The sequence below is a fragment of the Sabethes cyaneus genome, chromosome 3, assembly GCF_943734655.1.
Source record: "Sabethes cyaneus chromosome 3, idSabCyanKW18_F2, whole genome shotgun sequence".
Taxonomy (NCBI): domain Eukaryota; kingdom Metazoa; phylum Arthropoda; class Insecta; order Diptera; family Culicidae; genus Sabethes; species Sabethes cyaneus.
In genome coordinates this window covers 181,393,865-181,415,539 of record NC_071355.1, presented here as the reverse complement: position 1 = coordinate 181,415,539, position 21,675 = coordinate 181,393,865, and the positions used below count along the sequence as shown (strand labels likewise).

Below are 21,675 nucleotides of genomic sequence, written 5' to 3'. Positions count from 1 at the left end.
CGTCGATGTGTGCGTACGGTAAACGCTTGGGTAAACGTCAGCAAGTTCATATGTCAGTTAGAGGCAACAATTTTACGCAAATTTGCACAAAACGTAGGTAGCGTGTGTGTACGATAAATCAAAGTTTAGATCGTTTAGATCTTTTTCGCCCGTAATTTGACATTTTCGTCATGATTTTTGTTATCGCTGTGGCAGGGCTTATTGACACGCAATCAGAAAACGGCGAGCCGAGTTTCAAGAGTTTGGTGTAGAATAGGAAGGTAGCTCGTGTTCTCTTATTAGTTTTCTCCTGCCGTTGTTTTACTTTTTTGCCAGAAAAATAGATTTTATGAACGTGAATTGGGTAGCCGACTAGTAACGTTTTTGCTCTGTTTATTACTCGAGATCGAGAAAGTTGACACCTGCTTACCTGAACTCTATATTCCCGAAAATTGAGTCGTTGCAATGTCCGAAGTGGTAGAAGAACTGGTCCAACAAGTGCAGGAGAATTTTACTGAAACCGCCAACGCAGCAGCAACTAATGGCACGGCGAAGATTCCTTCCACGCCGGAAGGAATGGCTCTGGCATACGCAACGCTAGTTGCAATGGCAATGCTACCCATTTTCTTCGGCTCGATGCGCTCCGTCAAACACCATAAGGAGCAGACGGTAAGTTTCAATGCAGTCGCTTAGAATTTTTTTTTTGTGGTGACGTGAAACTGACTGGATTAACATTTTTAGAGCACCTTCCAAAAAACGGGTGAAAAACCGGACACAATGACCTCCAAGGATGCGATGATGTTTCCTATTATGGCTTCCTGTGCCCTGTTTGGGCTGTATATGTTCTTCAAGATTTTTTCTAAGGACAACATCAATTTTCTACTAACTGGCTATTTCTTCTTCCTGGGTGTGATGGCGTTATCGCATCTGTTGAGTCCGGTTATAAGTTCTTTGATACCGGCTGCGATACCGAAGATTCCATATCACTTATCGTTTATTCAAGGACCTACAGAAGGCGTCAAAGGAGACAAGGAGTCATATTTGATTGACTACAAGTTTACTACTCATGATATTGTTTGCTTCATTATCTCGTTGGTCATCGGAGTTTGGTATCTGATGAAGAAACATTGGATTGCCAACAATTTGCTTGGGCTGGCCTTTGCTGTGAATGGAGTTGAATTATTACACTTAAACAATATCGCTACTGGTTGCATTCTGCTTGGGGGCCTTTTCTTCTATGACATTTTTTGGGTATTCGGTACAAACGTGATGGTTACGGTAGCAAAATCCTTCGAAGCGCCGATAAAGCTAGTCTTTCCTCAGGATTTAATCACCAACGGATTGAGCGCGTCGAACTTTGCTGTTCTAGGATTGGGTGACATCGTCATTCCGGGGATTTTTATCGCACTGCTATTGCGCTTCGATAACAGCCTGAAGAGAAAGAGTAATTTCTACTTCTACGCAACGTTTATTGCCTACTTCTTCGGTTTACTCGCAACAATCTTTGTAATGCACGTGTTCAAACACGCTCAACCGGCGTTGTTGTACTTGGTGCCTGCCTGTTTAGGAACACCACTGCTGCTTGCTTTACTGAAAGGTGATATCAAGAAACTTTTCGCGTAAGTATTTCTTCCTAATGTTTACTACTAATTTGCTTCAATCGATTATCAAACTATTGTTTCTTATTTTTAGTTACGAAGATCATCCTGATGAAAAGCCCAAAGAGAGTAAAAAATCCGACAAAAATGCCGTTGATAATGACTCGGCTAAATCAAAGAAGGAAAACAAGAAAAAGGAATCGAAAAAAGTAAAATAAACATTTTTGAATGCTAGAGACTAGAAAGAGAGTGGTCGTTGGTCGAGTCGAGAGTTTGTGAGCGAACTATCTACTTAAAGTATCATCGTTTGTGTAGGAAAACAGGACGATTAGTTTAATGCGCTTGTTCATCAATAATCTTTTGAAGATACCCGGGCATTGAGTTGAAAATAAAACGTCTGCTCTTCATCGCTTTCAGTATTCGTGTCAACAGCGGAAGCTAACAAAAATCTACTCTCTTGTACAGAGCTCAAAAAATCAATCTGCTTATCGTATATTAAACAAAAAATGTTGTTAAAACTTAGTTTGCGTACCTAAACATACAATGTACTGCCAAGCAATTATGTTAGGCCGCTTTCCTGTAGTAGATGAAACAAATAGTTCGAGCGCAATTATTGTGTAATATAATAATATGGCTGATAAATTTTAAAAGATCTTTTATTGTGATTCCAAAATGAAGAGTAGAAGCTTAGGGGACGTTAAGAGCTGTCGGATTCAAATAACATAACGTTACAGGCAAATCGTTTGATCTATAATGTTTTTGCTTACATTTTGCTAGATTTGCGACTGAAAAAGCATATTATAATGCGAATTAATACAAATTGCTAACCAGGCTCAAAATGATCATTAGTTTATGAGACAAAAAATAATCATCAGGAATATTTTTCATACCTGGTGAGTTATATATTATGGAATGAAATAGACGTAATCACACGCATAGTTTTGAACTACATTTTAAAGCCAATAGTTTTAAATTAACATGAATTGAGTTTTGTTGAAATAAAGGGATATAATTAAAAAATAAAATTAATGGAACACTTGCAGCTAAACTTAATTTATTGACGTTATTAAGATCTGAGGAGAAAATCTTTTATACTTTTATGACTTAACTAGCTGACCCGACAAACTTCGTATTGCCACAAATTAACCTGTGTTGTACATAAATCATGAATCTAGGATGATCTTTGTCACAATCTCGAGTTTTGCAACTTTCTGAGGAGTTCAACCTTAGATGATTCATTGGCAGTTACGTAAGTATGAAAGCATCCCAGGTAACCAATCAGCATCACCAATGCTATTCAAATGTAGCATTTAAGCATTTAAGTCGCCTTAAATGTTACTTAAATGCTATTTTGGCAAAATATACAGCTACTTTACTGATAACCTTCTTATAGGGCTGACAATGCTAATTTACAGCTAATTACCGACACGAAGAATTTGAATACAATTTTGGATGCCAATTTACAACACCTATGCAGTCAAAAAGCTAATATACAACAACGTGCAGTATAAAATGCCAGATACGCCGATTTGCTGCTTACGTTAAGGCTTATTCGTTACCAGGAATGGGTAGTTTAATATACAAATTTGCAATTTTTCCTCACAGTAAAGTAGAAAACAACTCCCCTGTCCGCTCATTGCATAGCCAGAAAGCGGATAGTAATATTCGCCATGATTGTACAACATTTCGCCGAATATCATTTTGCGAAAAACCTTAAGCGGAATGTACCATTTCACGGAAAACTTTTTTGTGGAAAGTACCATTTCGCGATCCTCTCCTTACTTGCTGTCGCTCGTTCCAGGAAACCCAGGTAGACCTAGGAAAACAAATAAACCTAGAGAGTAGTGATTTCTGCCGTGAGTTGCCTCCCCCCAGTGGGCGGCGCTTTCGACGGCGGGTCACCGGCAACACTCGCGGCCGTCTCGTCCTGAATGATCTAGTGTTACTATAGATAGTTTTTGTGGTCTTGTTATTGACTAATGTTTTATAGAAGAGTCTCGAATTTCTCGAGGTCGATTAGTTTTTGAGTTTCGCAAAAATTTCTGTTTTATTTGTATGAGAGTCCATGTCCCCCTACCACAGGGATGAGAGGTCTCTAACTGTCATTAAATAAATTCAAGACTCCAAAATCACCCACAAATTTGGTTCCATTTGCTTGATTAGTTCTCGAGATAAGAGGAAATTTGCATTTCATTTGTATGGAAGTCCACCCTCTTAAAGAGGAGATGGGTCATAACTCGCTTTCCAAAGAGGAGAGGGGCTCAATTCATCATAGAAAAAAATCTTGCCTCCAAAACCACTTATATGTCAAATTTGGTTCCATTTGCTTGATTAGTTCTCGAGTTATGAGGAAATTTGTTTTTCATTTGTATAGGAGCCCCCCTCCTAAAGTGGGGAGAGGTCCTAATTCACCATAGAAAATATTCTTGCCCACAAAAACACCCACTTGCTAAATTTGGTTCCATTTGCTTGATCAGTTCTCGAGTTATGAGGAAATTTGTATTTCATTTGTATAGGAGCCCCCCTCCTAAAGTGGGGAGGGGTCCTAATTCATCATAGAAAAAATTCTTGCCTCCAAAAACACCTACATGCTAAATTTGGTTCCATTTGCTTGATTAGTTCTCGAGTTATGAGGAAATTTGTGTTTCATTTGTATAGAAGCCTCCCCTCTTAAAGGGGAGAGGAGTCATAATTCCCCTTGTAAAGATGTGAGGGGTTCCAATTTACCATAGAATGAATTCTTGTCACCAAAACACCCACCTGTCAAATTTTGTTCTATTTGCTTAATTAGCTCTCGAGTTATGCAGAAAATTGTGTTTCATTTGTATGGGAGCCCCCCCTCTTAGTGGGGGGAGGGATCTCTAACCACCACTAAAACCTTTCCTGGCCCCAAAAACCTCTACATGCAAATTTTCACGCCGATCGGTTCAGTAGCTTTCGATTCTATAAGGAACATATGGACAGACAGACAGAAATCCTTTTTTATAGGTATGGATTCATTAGCCGCCGAATATTGTCAACAATGGACTTACAATCAGGGCTGTCCTTGTTCACACAGTTCACACTGGATGGTGCGTAGAGAGCGATCTTGGTGCACCGTAAATTGCGCCGTAAATACTTAAGATAGAGCAATACTTAGTTCAGCAATCTTATGGATAATAATTGACTCTAGAAAAGCCCCACACATAACATTTTCGAATTTTGCTTGGTTGAGGTGTTACAGTTAAATAAGCAAAATAGGTGCACTGTGTGCAGGACAGCCCTGCTTACAATAGCTGACAAAATAGTGTATGTGTGCAAATCGATCATGTTTGTCCATTACCTCCTATCTCTGTTTCTGCATGGTGCCGGCTGAGATAGACCTTGGTTGTTTTACGCAGACAGGGAAGGACGGCTGCCCTCGGATGGTGCGATTATCTTCGACGATTTATCCCCCGGTTAGCTGCGGCTTAACCGACCGGGACAAGGACTGGCATCCGGCAGAATTCTACAAACATGTTAAAGAACCACTAACAACTGTTCTTCATTGGATAATTTCAAGGATTTTGGAGGATGAGAAACTACCGAAAGAGCGAATGAAAGGTGTGGTTCGCCGTCCGTAAGCGTTGCTCAAGGCCACCCAGAAGAACGGCACCGATTACGATGAGGTCTTCACACCGGTGGCAAAGCAGACAATTTTTGGAGCTTGTAAGCTGCAGGGGTTCCGGGTATGAAATATGGAAGGCAAATGAGGAGGGTCTAATATAGCTCTAGCTATCCCAACCCCCTACCTAGCGCCTCCACGTGGCCATACCCGGTAATGCTCTATTGAGTAGCCAAGCTAGGAGGTGCGATACTGTGTGGTTCCCGGCTGCCTGATCTCATAATCGAGGTTTTGGGCAGACGGTGGAGCCACACGATCTGGTAAGCATAATATAAGTTATTTTAATTATTTTTTTCGTTTTAGCTTATGAAGCATTTACTGCTTTATAGTGAAAACTTTGGCCAATACGAGTGTTAATACTGCACATGGATATTGGATACCAGAAGAAAAATTAAATTAATTATTAGAAGCATTTATGGAAACTAAAAGGACGCAACTCTATTTCATTCGAAGGACTGCTGGTGAGATTGTTCTATTTTTACCCATATATACCATATTTCATAAATAAACTAGAATCGGGAAGAGGGAGGGACCATCAGAGCACTTGTTTGAAGCGGTGGGCCTAGGGAGAGTGAAACAGTCAACTTTCTAGGGTTAATCTTGGCCCGATTAACAACACATCGTGGATAATGAGCGGGCTCTTCTCCCCACCTGCTGGAGTCATTCTGCATTAAGACGGTTTATTCAACGATTGTCTCAGGTGACTTAGCCCTTGGAAGGAGATTCTCTAAATCCCTGGTACGTGTAAGTGATGTTGCTTATCGACCAATTCCCTTTTGGCCCTTCATACAAGAGTTGGGAAGCATGACCAATCGTTGAATATGTTCAACTCTTTTTGACATGATAGGCTCATTGCTATGAACGGATGTTCTGCTAAGGCAGGTGGTAGTACCATATATTCATATTCATTGTAAGCTGCAGGTGTTCCGCAGTCAACAGTTGCAGATTTTTCTTAAATATTGACAAAACTCTAGCTATTTAATCCATTTTAATGATGTGAAATCATCAGATGTAGTCATTAAATTGTTTAATTAGCTAGAATTTTGTAAATATTTAAGAAAAATTGGCTACTGTCCAGAATTAGGCCACTGTCTTGAACATGGTGACTTCACGGTATAGGACAATTGTAGAGTTAATTATTATCTGCAATATTGTTTAAGAAAGTAAATAAGTATAGTTTTATATTTTGTATTTATGGCGTTATGGGGCTGCAACCCAATTGGTCTTTTTTTGCTATCAACGACATTGCAACTTTATAGCGCCATAAATACAAAAGATTAAACGTTTCGCAATCGCCCTAAACGCGAATCACTCCGGAATTTTAGTCAACCTTGTGGTTTATCGAACAATCGTATTTCAGGCAACCCTGCTGATATCAAAATTCTGACGTTTCAGTTTTTATTTTCACTGACGGGAATTTATTTACATCTCCGCTGTCAAAGTTGGACGCGTAAACAGAAAAGTTGAAGTTCGTTCGAGATTCTTGTGAAAATTTTTGTATTGTTTTACTAAAATTGTGTGTCGGGAGTAATATTTCCATATAAAGTTGGAATAAAAAAGACTTCGAAATCAAAGTGTTGTGCTTTTAATTGTGTTTGTAACGTTTTATTTCGAATTGCAATAATTTTCGTAGCTATCTTGTTTTGATTGATTGTTTTTGTGTTTCTGTTTACTATTATATTATTGTTTGAGGCCGCTGTAGTTTGGTATACAATGCCACCTCGCAAAAAGGTAAAAGGTCCAATTGCAAGAAATTATCTGTAACTAGTAATGAAATTGTCTCGTAGTCCACAAGTAGCACAGAGTCCAGCAGCGCCAGCTCATCGGATTCAAGCTCCAGTGACAGCAGTTCTAGCGGTAGTGATTCCGGAAGTTCCAGCAGTGAAAGTGATTCGTCTAGTTCTCAGGAAGCGCCTACCACTAGAAACCACAGCAACAGTAATGTCAATGGTAAATTGAAACAAATTTATATATTATTCCAATTTGTTTATACTGCTATTTGTTTTGTAGCTTCGAATAAAACTAACGAGAAGGTAATTCGTCGTCGTAGCTCGGAAACGACGGCTTCCGCATCTAAAGCAATGGTTGCTGCAGCAGCAGCTACAGCATCGAAGGATTCTGATAAAACAGGCGCGAAATCAGGCGGTAATAGCAAACAGCGCAAAGCTTCGAAGGGCTCGGTTTCCACCACCGATGATGATTCTGCAATCGAAAGTAAACCAGCTCAACCTCCCGTTGTTCAGAAAAAGGTGCAACAAGCGGAAGCAGCTAAACGTAGAGCCCAGGAAAAGCAAGCAAACGCATCGCAAGCAAACATTCCGCAGGCGATAGTTCCTCCAATTACGGGTGGTAAGGTACCACCCTCGGTTATCAAACAACAACAGCAACAACAGCAGCATTCACACCAACAGCAAATCAAACAAACTCCAATGACAAAGGCGGCAGCAAAAGCTAGCGTGTTAGCAAAAGAACCTTCCAAGATCAATCCTCCGATTGCGAAGAAAGGACCAAGTCCGGCTTTGTCGGCTGCTGCAACGAAAGCCAAGAAAAAGAGCATCTTCTCGCCAGTCAACTCATCCGAATCGGATGATGAAAAGGAAAAGGCTGATGTAAAGGATAGACGTACCTCTGCGTCTAGTGCGACAGGCGCCCATTCTGGAGCAGCTGCCAATAAAAATCAGCCTGCAGCTAGTGGAAAAACCCCGGGTGTATCAAATGTAAATCAACAGCAGCAACCGCAACAACAACAAAGAAGTAAGAATTTATTATCTCAGTTGAAACATTAATTTTAATAATTTTTTACAAACTTCCAGCTCGAGGTCGTCCCCGCAAAATTCCAATAGCCACTACTACTGGACCTGTTACAAAACCTATTGCACAAGTTAAACCTCAGGTTTCGGCAACAGCGGTTAAAGCACAACCACCGGCTCCTGCCCAGCCGAAGCCTCCCAAACCAGAGGAAGATGGATCATCAGCAACGACGACCTCCACAGATTCATCCTCTTCGGGTTCGTCCGATTCCGACTCAGATTCATCGGAGGATTCCTCTCCATCAGCGACCGCCGCACAGCAACTGAAGAAATCCAACAGCAATATGAAGCGGCCTCTGGAGAGAACTCCCCAGAAAGTCGATGGCAAAGATGCCGGCACTGATTCCGAAACCGAGGGTACCGGCAAACAGACACGTAAGCTTACGCGGTCGTCAAGCACTAGGAAATCAAAACATTTGCTCGGAAAAAATGCTTCGGAAACAGAATCTGACGCCGATAGCGTTAAACGGTCAGCTTCCAAAAGCCCAGTCAAAAAAGCACCTATCGTGCCAACGAAAGGAAAGGCCAAAAATAGTAGCAAAAAGAAAGATCCGGTTATCAAAGAAGCTCCACTTGAGCCGGAAAAGGAACCGGAACCGGTAGAGAATAGGTGTCCATTAATACATTGCACAACAACCGGTCATCTTGGCGGACAATGTGAGCGGCACTTTATTTTAGAAGCTTGTCCTATGTATCACAACATGACATCACAGCAAACGAAAGATTTTCTTCAAGAACGCAAACGACGGGAGGACGATCGTAAGAAAGCTGTTCCTGTGTATGAGAATTCTAAAAAGATCCAAACGGCAGAGCAGAAAGCCTACATGCAAAAGATTCGTGACATTCGAATGCGTTTCAAACCCAATCCACCTCCGGTTGAGAGGCCCAAACCGATGGTCGAACGGGATGAGAACGAAATTGATCTGGAGCCCATGCTGGATGGAATAGTGTCCGATTACGATTTGCAACTGTTCCGGGAAGCACAAGCGGCTGCCAGTGAAAGCATGGAAAATGAATTGAAAGACATGGTGACGGGAAAGGGTACTCGTTTCATTTCGATGGGACGTCACTGTATGCAAGTGTGGTACCAAAGTCCCTACCCGGATGACGTAGCTCGGCTACCGAAATTGTATTTGTGCGAATTTTGCCTACGGTATCAGAAGTCCGAGGTGGGAATGAAGCGACATGCGGCAAAGTGTGTTTGGAGGCATCCTCCTGGCGACGAGGTGGGTTTGTGCTGCGCATTGGTTCTGGTTCGATGGGCTAACTAGCTTTGTAATATTTCTCCGAACGATTTCAGATCTACCGCAAAGGCAAACTCGGCGTTTGGCAGGTGGACGGCAAACGGCACAAACAGTACTGTCAGAATCTTTGCTTGTTGGCGAAGTTTTTTCTGGATCACAAGACGTTGTATTATGATGTGGAACCTTTTCTGTTTTATGTGATGACCTTGGCAGATAGCGACGGATGTCATACGGTGGGCTACTTTAGCAAGGTAGGTGTTTGCTATATTTTTTTGGTTGTTGGCTAGAAGTTGGCTGAAGTCAAAACTTTGACCAAAGATGTACCCAATTTTTTCCTCTTGTAGCAGAATATCAGTTTCAAACGTTTGATCTTCTTTGCGTCACCACAAGATGCTTTGCTATATAAAAACTGAAAGCAATGTTTTTCGATGTATTACCTGAACAAAAGTTGTTGAAATTTACCCAAAACAACCCTTGGGTCCATGCTACGGACTTCAGTGGTTAAACTTATTTCACTAATGTTTTATTTATAATGAACTACTTGGTTATTTGTTATTTATTGATTGATTTCATCCGACTTATCATAGTCTTAATGAATAAAGAATATGGCTGGGAAAAGCCACCTTGAAAGTGCAGTTTTCAAAGCGGCGCCAAAACCCAGCATCTTTTATGCACATAGTTACATTGATATAACGCTTAACAACTAAACACACTTTACAATGATTTGAATGAACAGAAAACAGCAGTAGACACTAACACTAAAAATTAAAATTACTGTCATTTTCATTATATGCCAAAGCAAGTCGACGGATGGGTTCGTGTTGACCATAATTCGTGCGATGAACGTTTACACGTAGAAGACGTAAATGACGTTGCGGGCGCAGAGTACAATATATCTGTAGCATAGCGAGGATGCTGGGACAATCGTAGCTACCGGTCAGGATTTTGTTGGCCATTTGAGATATTATATCCTTGCGTCGCGGTTCGAGGGGTTTTATTCCAAAAAGAATGCAGAGATCATTATACGGTGGTAAACTCTCGGGATTTCTCCATGGCAGGGTGCAGCAGAGACGATGAATAAAACGTTTTTGAATACGTTCAATACGTTTCACCCAGATGTCGTAATACGGGTCCCAAATAACGCAGGCAAACTCCAGAATTGAGCGTACCAGCGAGCAATAGAGGGTCAGCAAGGTTCCATGATCCTCAAAATCTTTTCCAATTCTGAAAATTAAGCCAAGTTGCCGATTCGCCTTGTTAATGATCATGGAGTAAGGTTGTCTGAATGTCAATTGAGCATCCAGAATAACTCCTAGATCCGTAACAACTTCCTTGCGTAATAGGGATATTCCATCAACGTGATAATCAAACAACAAAGGCTGTAACATACTTAGGTGGCTTACCGTCCTAAGACAAATCGGTCAATTTCAATAAAATATTGCATGTAGTGTACTTTGATTTTGGGCGAAGCGGTCCCAATTTCAATAAAATATTGCATGTAGTGTACTTTGATTTTGGGCGAAGCGGTCCCAATTTCAATAAAATATTGCAAGTAGTGTACTTTGATTTTGGGCGAAGCGGTCCCAATTTCAATAAAATATTGCATGAGCGAAGCGGTCTCGGCAATACAAAAAAAAAAAAGGTTGAGCGGAGCGGTCTCAACAAATACAAAATGGCGAGCGAAGCGTCCCCTTAAAAAAAACCCGCATTGCTAGCATCTTGGCTAAGATTTTACTTTATAAATTACAGCGAAACAAATGCCGAAGCGAGGCTACATCATGAAGGATTTGACCCGACAAACCCCGGTAGAAACTACTTCGGTGGGAAAACAGTATAAAATCAAAGATCTGTCTCGTGAATTGGCAGCAGAAAAGGCTAAAAACGCACAGCTCATGGACGAGCTCCAACAAAGTCAGCGAATTAACGAGGAACTCCGAGCTAAACAAGGAAGGGGACTTGATAGATCCGATGTCGAAAGGGAAGCCCAATTTTCTAGCACACGCAGATTGACAGCTATCCCAAGTTTGGAAGAGTCAAGATTTTTCACTTCCATTAATCAGCACTCCATCGCATCCATTAACATACCAGAATGCAAACCAATAGACGACGGTGAGATTCATCGCCAGTCTTTTGAAGCTTGGAAAGAGCTTCTTGTAGACTCCATGGCATTGGCGGGAGTAGAGGATGAGCTGACTAAGTTCACCATGTTCAAGGTAAAGGCTGGTACTAAATTGCTCGAAATCTTCAGGAATACAAAATCATCAAATGACGATCCAAGTGTCATTCGTTTTCCATTCGCAAATGCAATGTCCAGGCTGAAGTCCTATTTCGGGTCAGGATCAGATGTGATGCTAATGAGGCGCAAGTTAACAAGGTTGGCTCAGAAAGAAGGTGAGTCGGACTTGTCATATATAACTCGTGTTGGTTCGAAGGCCCGACTCTGCGACTATGAAGATCCCAAAGAATTTGAACAGATTGTTGCTACAATTTCCGAACATGCTGAATAGTATGCATTGAGGCCAACTGAATAAAGATATAGGAAGAAACCTTTGTGCCTGAAACAGCAGAAAGATGAATTTCGTGGAAAGCCGCGAGCAACTAAGACCCTGAAAATTTAGCGTCCCAGCACTGCCGGACGTGCTGTGGCAGCGGAACATGTCTGAAAGCTTGTTCAATGAATCGCAGAACAGCAAAAAGAAAGGAAAGCAGCTATAAGTGGATTGTGGAGGAACCTTCATGGTGCCATTGAAACAACTGCGAGAGAGGTGGTAGGCACGACGCGTAGAAGATAGCATAACAACTGATTTGATGCGGAATGCCAGAAATACAGATATGAAGAACCAAGCCAGGTGTCGCGTGCTTACTGCGGCTAGACGTCAGAACAGAGCAGCAGACGGCAACTGGAGTTCCTACAAAACGGTGTGCTGCAGGAATTTGGCCATGTCTGTGATGTGCTATAACAGTGCTAGCAACCTGCTTACTGATAAAATGGTGGTAGCAGGTAGCTGGTGAGAGCACTTTCAGACGCTGTTGAATGGAGAGGTAAACACAGAGATCATCAGGAACATCATAAGAATTGTGAGGGATGGCTTAACTGTGAAGCCATCAACACAAGAGGAGGTTAATGAGGCAATCAGTGAGCTGAAAAACAATAAGGCTGCTCGTAAGGACAGAATCCCGGTTAAACTTCTAAAAGTGGGGAGCGAGCGGCTGTACAAAGCAATTCTTCGGACTATTGCCAGAATCTGCGAGGAAGAACAAATGCCGGAGGAGAGGTTGGATAGCCTCATTCGCGCTATTTTTAAGAAAGGACGTCGTTTCGAGTGTAAAAAGTATTGATACATAACATTGCTCAATTCTGCCTATAAGATGCTCTCCCGTATACTGTTGTGTAGACTGAGACTGTTGGCGGAGTCCTTCGTCGGCCAGTACCAAGCTGGTTTTCGTGAGAGTCACTCCACGACGGGACAGATGTTTACCTTGCGTCAGTTATTAGACAAGTTCCAAGCGTAGCACTTGCAAACTCATCATCTGCTTGTGGACTTGAAGGCGGCGTACGGTTTAGGCGAATGCTCTGGCAGATAATGCTAGAGGATAATTTTCCGACAAGACTAGTTACTCTGATTCGTACTACGCTGGATGGGTCAAAATCATGCGTCAGAATAGCGGGTGACAGCTCGGCCGCTTTCGTGACGCTGTATAGTGTGAAACAAAGGGATAAACCCTCTAACGTGCTATTCAACATTGCCTTAGAAGGTGCAATACGAAGAGTAAACATGGAACGGAACGAAACTGTCATGACGAAATCTCATATGTAATAATCTCATCGTAATCAACCGTAGAACAGTGGACGAGGAATTTTAAATGTGAAGCAGCGAGATTGGGACTGTAGCTGGTTGCTGGTAGGGAACGTGGGAGTCCAAATAATGTTGGTGCCGAGATTGAGCTGGACGAAGAACGATATGAAATAATGGATGAATACATATATTTTGGTACGTTCTTGACATGCGACAACGATGGAAGCCATGAAGGACGAATTGCCGCAGCTAACCGGACTTTCTATGGATTACGTAGCCAGCTGAAGCTTTGTAGTTTGCAGACTCGTACAAAGCTGACTGTAGAGCGCCAACCACTAATCTTCGTGGTGATCTTTTACGGATATGAATCGTGGCCGCTAAAGGAAGCTGAACGACGAGCGCTTGGGGTTTTGGGCGTAGAATTCTGCGATTAATACTTGGTGGCCAAATTGAAAATGGAGTATTGCGCAGACGCATGAACCACGAGTTGTATCAAGTATACAAATATGATAATGTAATGATATAGGTAGTATCTGCAATGTGGCAGGCTATGATGGGTTGGGCCCAAGAATACCCAACGAAAAAGGTAACCAAACCTACTTCCAACAGAGATTTAGAACGTAGACTTCGGGGTACATCCCTCACCCGATGGATGCGTGCTGTCGAGGACGTTCAGCTGGTATTTGATGAGATTGGAGAACGGCAGCCCAGAACTGACAGTACTAAAGAACCATAATTCGTTCGGCGCAGGACCGATAACGGACCAGCAGCGTCACTGAAGTAAAGTGAAGTAAGGTGCAGGGTGTCTACTACCTGAAAAGCCCCGAAAACCCGGGAATGTTGAGGGATTTTTATTTATTCTGGAAAAACCTGGAATTCTCAGCGAGTTTCTACCAACCTCTGGGATTTTTAACCCTCTCTGTCCCAGGGGTGTTTTGGTGGTTTTAGTTTTTGATTGTGCGAAAAAGCTATTAAATAGCAATTCGTCAAGCACAACTATACAGCTTATTAACGGGTGGCAACTAAAATTTTGGAATTTTTTTCTCAAGCTGTCAAAAAAAGACAAAGATACAGGAAGAAGATCTGATTTACCGAAATGAAAGATACATTATCCATTGTTGAAAAAAATTAGTGTACATTTGAAAACGGTCCGTAATCGGCTGTTCGGCGAAGCTTTCGTTTGACGTCGAAACAGGAGCGTTGTACACCTTTCATATCATGTTTGCGAATGCATCTCTTGATTCTACCAATCCACTGTTTGCAATTCGTGGTTCTCCAGTTATTTTTGTATACCAAGGAACTCAAAATTCTGAAGAAATTTTCGATTGGGCGCACTGAGACAGATTTTTCGGGTTGTGGTTCTTGGGTAAAAATGGGATCGAATGGGTATTCAGAAACGATTGTGTTTTTTTGGCGTAAGGCGATGATGCTCTATCCGGCCAAAACACGTATTGGCCATCTGTATGATGTTTTTGTAGAAACGGGATCAAAATTTTCTCCAAACATTCGTCTAGTGCATCTTAATTGATAGCCAAACCAGAGGGTTTGTTGTTGAAGAAACGAGAAAGAGAACGATGTCCTTCTGCGTCCATAATTTTTGCTGGTTTTGCACTACCTTGGTTGCGAATAGTTGTTGGGCATCTTAGGATATGGTAAACAGTCGAAGCCGCAACGTATTTGCTTTTAAAATGTTGCGCCGTATACTTTTTGCAGAGATTTTTGTTGCAGTTCGTAGAAGTGCACAACGCGCTCCCGAAATGCTTCTTGTTTCGACGCCATTTTTAGCAAAACTGGGCAAGCATAAACAAAACAAAAAATATTAATAAAAAGAGAAGAGAGAGAGCTAACATTTACATAACAACATTTCTCTGAGCTCGTTTGTTGTTGAGCATGAGGGCCGCGAAAAAGTTCCAAAATTTTAGTTGATAGTCTAACAAACCAGTCGTCGTATTTTCGAATCTCGGATAGCCGGTGCTTGCTAGATAGAGTCAGTAGGATGGTTGCACTGCCCGCGTGATTGTCCTATACTCTTAAAGCCGGCTGCGAAGTCTGTCGATAAAGAAGGTTCAAGTCTTAGAAAGACGTTTAAACCCAAAGTTTTGTTTTTTTGCGTACGTTTAACTTGTTTTGTAATTCTTTCTTGTTTGGTTGGACCTCCGAACTATAAATTCAAAATGATATTTGGCAGAATTCATAAAAATGACGATAATTCATATCTTATTTGTAATTTTCCGTCGGGTCTAGCTGTGGAACTGGTTGATACCAGCAAGTTCTTTAAAAAATTTAAAGGGAGAAGCATTAAAGTAAGAGAGAAGGATTAAAGTATTAATGATTCTAATTAATTTGTAATGGATTGGGAGGAATTGGAAAAAACCATAAAACGGAATTCTTTTTTCGAGACTGAGTAGACACCCTGTGGGCTGTGGCGTAGGTTGTGGCTTCCTTTTGAAATAAATAATGTGTGTTGTTTTGTTAGATGTAGTTGCATCAATGATCTCCTAAATGCGTATGGCAAATTCTTCAATTACAGTCTGAGTATCGTGTACGCAGCGATGAATGACAAACAGGATGGTAGAAGTACAAGTTACGTTAGCTTTACGAGCAGACATACGAAGAGCACCCTGGACATGATATAAAGATCGTCATCAGGGATACAAATGATACTGATAGGGCAGAGAGGAACTTTCTTGTGTGAAAAAATTGCAGACTTATCATCTGTTTGCGGAGCTCAAGGCGGCGTAAGATTGAGTTGAGCGAAACGAGTTGTGGTTAGTTATGCTTGAACACGGTTTAGCTTATACGTGCTACCGCTACTGAACGCGCTGATGGTTCAATGTCAAGCGTCAAAAGAGCGGGTGAGATATCAGACATACTTGTGTTGTGACGTAAGATGGCTTTAAACAGAATCAGTGCCTGTCAAATTTGCTATTCAACATGGCATGTTGCTATTTGAAAGGCAGGTGTGAAGAGAAGTGGAATTATTATTACGAAATTTCGCACGCTGTTAGGTTGGAAAACGCTGTGGAATGTAAAATGGATGCTGTGGAATGTAAAACTTCGCAGGGGTGATCCTCTCCTTACTCGCTGTCGCTCGTTCGGACTCAACTGAAGGAAAGTATTAGAGGTCAGTAGACCTAGAACAACAAATAACCCTAGACAGTGGTGATTTCGGCGGGGGGTTGCCCCACCCCCCAGTGCCCGACGCTTTCGACGGCTGGTCGCCGGCAACATTCGCGGCCTGCGACCGTCTCGCCCTGAATCATCTAGTGTTACTTTAGATAATTTTTGGTGGTCTTGTTATTGACTGATGTTTTATGGAAGAGTCTAAAATTTCTCGAGTTCGATTAGTTTTTGAGTTCCGCAAAAAATTACTGTTTAATTTGTACGATAGTCCTTATCCCCCTATAACAGGGATGAGGGGTCTCAAACCATCATAAAATAAATTCATGCCCCTAAAATCCTCCACATGCCAAATTTGGTTCCATTTGGTTGATTAGTTCTTTAGTTATAAGGAAATTAGGAGCGTCCCTCTTATAGGGAGGAGCGGTCATAATTTCCCTCCTGAAGAGGAGAGGGGTCTCAATGCACCATAGATAAAGAATTTGATAAAAAATTCCTGCCTCCAAAACCCCCCATTGCCAAATTTGGTTCCATTTGCTTGATTAGTTCTCGAGTTATGAGGATATTTGTATTTCATTTGTATGGGACCACCCCTCCTCTTAATGGGGGGAGAGGTCTCTAACCATCATAAAAATCTTCTCCGGCCTCAAAAACCCCTACATGCAAATTTCCACACCGATCGGTTCAGTAGTTTTCGATTCTATAAGTAACATACGGGCAGACAGACAGAAATCCATTTTTATAGGTACAGATTTGTATGGGAGCCCCCCTCTTAGTGAGGGGAGGGGTCGCTAACTATCATAAGAATCTTCCACGGCCTCAAAAGCCCCTACATGCAAATTTTCACGCCGGTCGGTTCAGTAGTTTTCGATTCTATAAGGAACATACGGGCAGTCAGAACAGAATACAGAAATCTATTTTTAGCTGACTAGCTGACCCGGAAAACTTCGTATTGCCACAAATTAAACTGTGTTGTACATAAATCGTGAATCTCGGGTGACCTTTGTCACAATCTCGAGTTTTGCAAGTTTCTAGGGAGTTCATGGGTGTTTTAATATACAAATTTTCCTCACAGTAAAGTAGAAAACAACTCCCCCCATTGCTTAGCATGATAAAATAAAGCGGATAGCATTTAAATATTCGCCATCATTACAAACCATTTCGCTGAATACCATTTTGCGGAACACCAATTCTCGGTTGACCATAACGCGGAATATAGAATTTCGCAGAGTACCATTTCGCGAAAAACCTTACGCGGGATGTACCATTTCACGGAAAATCGTTTCATAGAAAGTACCATTTCGCAGGGGTGACCCAACTGAAGGAAAGTAATAGAGGTCATTAGAAGAATAATAAATAAATAAGAAAATAAATAAACCTAGATAGAGGTGATCTCTACGCGGTGCTGCCCCCCGCAGTGGCCGGCGCTTTCGACGGCAGGTCGCCGGCAACACTTGCGGCCTGTGACCATCTCGCGCTAAATTATCTAATGTTACTATTGCTAGTTTTTGGTGGTCTTGTTATTGATTAATGTTTTATGAAAGAGTCTAAAATTTCTCGAGTTCGATTAGTTTTTGAGTTACGCAAAAATTTCTGTTTTATTTATATGATAGTCCTTATCCCCCTACCACAGGGGTGAAGGGTCGCAAACCATCATTAAAAAAATTTCTGCCTCCAAAACCCCCACTTGCCAAATTTGGTTCCATTTGCTTGATTACTTTTCGAGTTATGAGGAAATTTGTATTTCATTTGTATGGGAGCCCCCCTCCTGAAGCGGGGAGAGGTTTCAATTCACCATAGAAAACATTCTTGTCTCCAAAAACACCCACATGTCATATATTGTCCATTTGCTTGATTAGTTCTCGAGTTATGAGGAACTTTGTATTTCATTTGTATAGGAGCCCCCCTCCTAAAGTAGGGAAAGGTTTCAATTCACCATAGAAAAATTTCATGCCTCCAAAAAACAGCCTCATGTCCAATGTGGTTTCATTTGATTAATTAATTCTCGAGTTATGAGGAAATTTGTATTTCATTTGTATAGCCCCCCCCCCTCCTAAAGTAGGGAAAGGTTTCAATTCACCATAGAATAATTCTTATCTTCAAAAACACCCACATGTCAAATTTGGTTCCATTTGCTTGATTAGTTCTCGAGTTATGAGGAAATTTGTATTTCATTTGTATGGAAGCCACCCCCCCCCCCCCCCTCTTAAAAGGGAGAGGGGTCATTATTCCCCTCCTAAAGAGGAGAGGGGCCTCAATTCACCATAGAAAAAAATTGCCTGCAAAAACACCCACATGCTAAAGTTGGTTCGATTTGCTTGATTAGTTCTCGAGTTATAAGGAAATTTGTATTTCATTTGTATGGGAGGTCTCAATTTATCATAGGGGTCTCAATTTATCATAGAAAAAATTCATGCCTCCAACAACACCCACATGCCAAATATGGTTCCATTTCATTAATTAGTTTTCGAGTTATGAGGAAATTTGTATTTCATTAGTATAGGAGCCCCCCCTCCTATAGTGGGGAGGGGTCTCAATTCACCATAGAAAAAAATCTTGTCTCTAAAATCACCCACGTGTAAAATTTTGTTCCATTTGCTACAGGTGTCACATGATGGATTTGTTGTGATTCAAGGTGTTTCTATGTTGAAGTTCCATATATTCCGGAACTTGTTCCCACTATGACTTTGGAACCGTACATCCGATCCAAATTCTCTTCAATAGTGTTCTTCTAGGCCATGAAATCTTCCGTTTGGCAGTTGTTGCAGTCGAATCGGTCCAGGCATTTCCAAAAAACGGATGCTTATTGATATATTTTCACTACCATGACTGTTATGCCACAGACTAACAGACGTAACACTTAAAAAATTTTCTAACAAAACATCGTTTCATTGACACCCCTAAAACTAGGAAAAAACACTAGCATCACCTGGTGCAGTCTTCGCGCTACGCAGAGTAGGTTTCTATAAATTTAGCAATGCTATAAATTTACTTGTATAATGTCTGACATCAGCGCCAGCGCAGGCGAGCGGCGTTCGTGCGCAGCGACTATTGTTTGAGTCTTGGCTTAAGCGAAAATTTGAAATGTTCGTTTTTATTGACGATGGAATGAGGCTTCAGTGTTACGTCTGTTAGTCTGTGGTTATGCGTTTATTTGTAATATGGGACTGACACAGCTTGATATTTTTTTCAAAATTTTGGGAGCAAACATAACTTTTTTGTTTAAAATATTGAAAGAATAGATAATTTTAAGATGATTCCGAGGTGGTTCTCATAAGTGGTGGAAAGTCACATGGGATTGTTATGCGTTTATGGGCAGTATATGTCTTATTAAAAAAAATCTTGTTTTTGAGCACTCAAAGTATTTTCTGTCTTAAGACCTTAAACAATCTTGTTTTATATTGGAAAAATTGTCTTACTATTCCTACAACAGAATGATTTAACATTATAAAACAAACATTTACCATCCTATTATCGAGCAAGCAATTGGAATCACAATTTAATTTAGGTTGTATTATTAACTTTGAAAAGCCAGTTAATTAAAAAAAACATTGCTGCCATTTTGACAGCAAGTGCCACGCATTGTATTCATATTCAAATATTTCGTATTATGAAATCAAAATAGTTATGGAATGGTTATTTGTTCATCTAAGTAATATCTTCGAATTACACTTAAAACGTCATTCAGGCCAATACCATATGGTTCGATATCTGATAATCACAAATAGCAAAACTTTGAATAATTCATAGAATGAGCCAGGACTTAAATGCGCTTAACATTCATAGAAGGTTGCCTATTCATGTACAAATAGAAGCATCAGCTCTACTTTGTCGTCACGAGGATGCTCAGTTTGGCTCTAAGTATAGAATGCACTCTGAATGCATTAGTTATCTTTTATGTTGCCGTAATTTCAACACCGTTTGATGCTCTCCAACAAAAGTTTACGTGTCGGATGATCCGTTTCTATTCGCTAAAACAGTTTTCCTGCTGTTTATTCGGGAACAGTCATCCATTTAAACGAACGGTACAGGAGGTGGATTCGAGGCAAAGAGATAAAATTTCGAACAAATCTCTCGTTCTTGTTTTCGATTCAAACGAAGCGATAACTGTTAGTTTCACATTTTCCCTTCCGTAGGGTAGTCGAAAGTTTACACACAATCACTCTTCTCTGAGCCATGGACCCCACGATCCTTTTGTAGCTCCGTCATTTAGAATGGCGAACCGTGAAGTAAATAAAATTACATCAAAGCCGTCGAGGTCAACGACAAAGACAGCATCATGATGGCTAAAAATCTGCTTCCAGGTCGTATGTTGGTCGGAATGTGCGAATGCAAGGAGGAGCCCTGTACCGTGGCTGTCTGGGAAGCGTAATATAAGTCCCGGAACCAGGAAATAGCTTCACACTTTACTGCTTCCTTATGTAGTCAGAGCGCCTCACTGGATGACGATTGCCTCACACCCTGTTCCTGATAATTTCTGTTGCTGAGAAGAATTTTTCTTTGGAAAAATCTAACGGCGAGAAAAGCATTCCCGAATTTGGGTATTGGTTATTGCAGCATGTTTCCCGGGGATTGTGCAGTCGTTTGCCAGTTCGTTTCTTTTACATACTCCCGATGATGCTGGGTTTGCTCCTTTGAAACGAACGACGCTCCCAGCCATCCATCTCACATACAGCACAAACTCTGAAACTGCCGAGCTTTTGTATGAGTTTCCGGGGCTCGAGATATCCGGAGCACTGAGCTGCAGCATGCAGCAGACTTGCTCGCTTGTCGGCTGTTTTCTTGGCGGGTTTCGAGTTTGGGACCATTGCTACTGTCCTCGCTTCTATGTGATGCGATGATGCGCGCATCGAATGTTTCGTGAGTTCCGGGTTAAAAGACATTACAATTTGTCGAATATAGTGTATGTAGTGTTTGCTACCACGCGCGGCATATGCTTTAGGAGGCGAAAACGTGGTTATTTCGATGTCAATGTTTTGTTGAACTTTCAATGTTTAAATACCAAGCCAAATCTGGCGTGTTTTTTCTCTTTTCTTGTTGGCATTTTGTTGTTAATACCGTTCCATACATTGTTCACATTTCAAAGTCTATAGTCCAAAGTTCCATAGTTCTTTTATTCACACTATTTCTTTCATTGCAGTTTGTTAGTCACCATGTGTCTCATTCTTCGTTTCCATTCATGGCACAATATTTCCTGTATTTTCCTTTCCATTTGTCATTCCCACTTTATTCCCATTCACTATCCAATTTCCTGTCCCCATTTTGCTTTTAATGTTTTCACATTAGCTGTCCTACTTTTTTCTCATATTTCTGTCCCATTTTCTTTTGCATTTCTTTTTTCTATTTCCGTATCTCGTTCGTTTTTCTCATTTCACTCTCTCATTTCCATCCTTCATATTCCATTTTTCTTTTTCACTTGTCTTTTTCATTTCCATTTCTCGTGTTTTCTAGCTTCCTTTTTCCTCATCTCTGCTCCATTTCCGT

The 21,675-nt window shown here is 41.1% G+C and overlaps 2 protein-coding genes across 2 annotated transcripts in view; both read left to right on the top strand.

Moving 5' to 3' along the window:
• The first annotated feature begins 201 nt into the window (after positions 1–201).
• On the top strand, positions 202–2,620 carry LOC128741392 (minor histocompatibility antigen H13). The gene is made up of 3 exons (XM_053837185.1): positions 202–648; positions 721–1,598; positions 1,672–2,620. The coding sequence occupies exons 1-3, from the start codon at positions 445–447 to the stop codon at positions 1,793–1,795; spliced, it is 1,206 nt and encodes a 401-aa protein (XP_053693160.1). The 5' UTR covers positions 202–444; the 3' UTR covers positions 1,796–2,620.
• Positions 2,621–6,794: 4,174 nt separating this feature from the next.
• LOC128741651 (histone acetyltransferase KAT7) overlaps positions 6,795–21,675 on the top strand; it is a 175,461-nt gene continuing 160,580 nt past the window's right edge. Inside the window, exons 1-5 of the mRNA XM_053837606.1 lie at positions 6,795–6,951; positions 7,008–7,170; positions 7,231–7,974; positions 8,034–9,256; positions 9,331–9,525. Coding sequence (XP_053693581.1) covers positions 6,934–6,951; positions 7,008–7,170; positions 7,231–7,974; positions 8,034–9,256; positions 9,331–9,525 — 2,343 coding nt within the window. The 5' untranslated portion in view covers positions 6,795–6,933. The remainder of the gene's footprint in view (positions 6,952–7,007; positions 7,171–7,230; positions 7,975–8,033; positions 9,257–9,330; positions 9,526–21,675) is intronic.

Bases quoted from the DNA above. Each gene is read 5' to 3' on its own strand.
- LOC128741392 (XM_053837185.1), top strand. From the start codon at position 445: ATGTCCGAAGTGGTAGAAGAACTGGTCCAACAAGTGCAGGAGAATTTT. The intron at 649-720 runs GTAAGTTTCAAT...TAACATTTTTAG, and splicing joins AACACCATAAGGAGCAGACG to AGCACCTTCCAAAAAACGGG. The intron at 1,599-1,671 runs GTAAGTATTTCT...TCTTATTTTTAG, and splicing joins GATATCAAGAAACTTTTCGC to TTACGAAGATCATCCTGATG.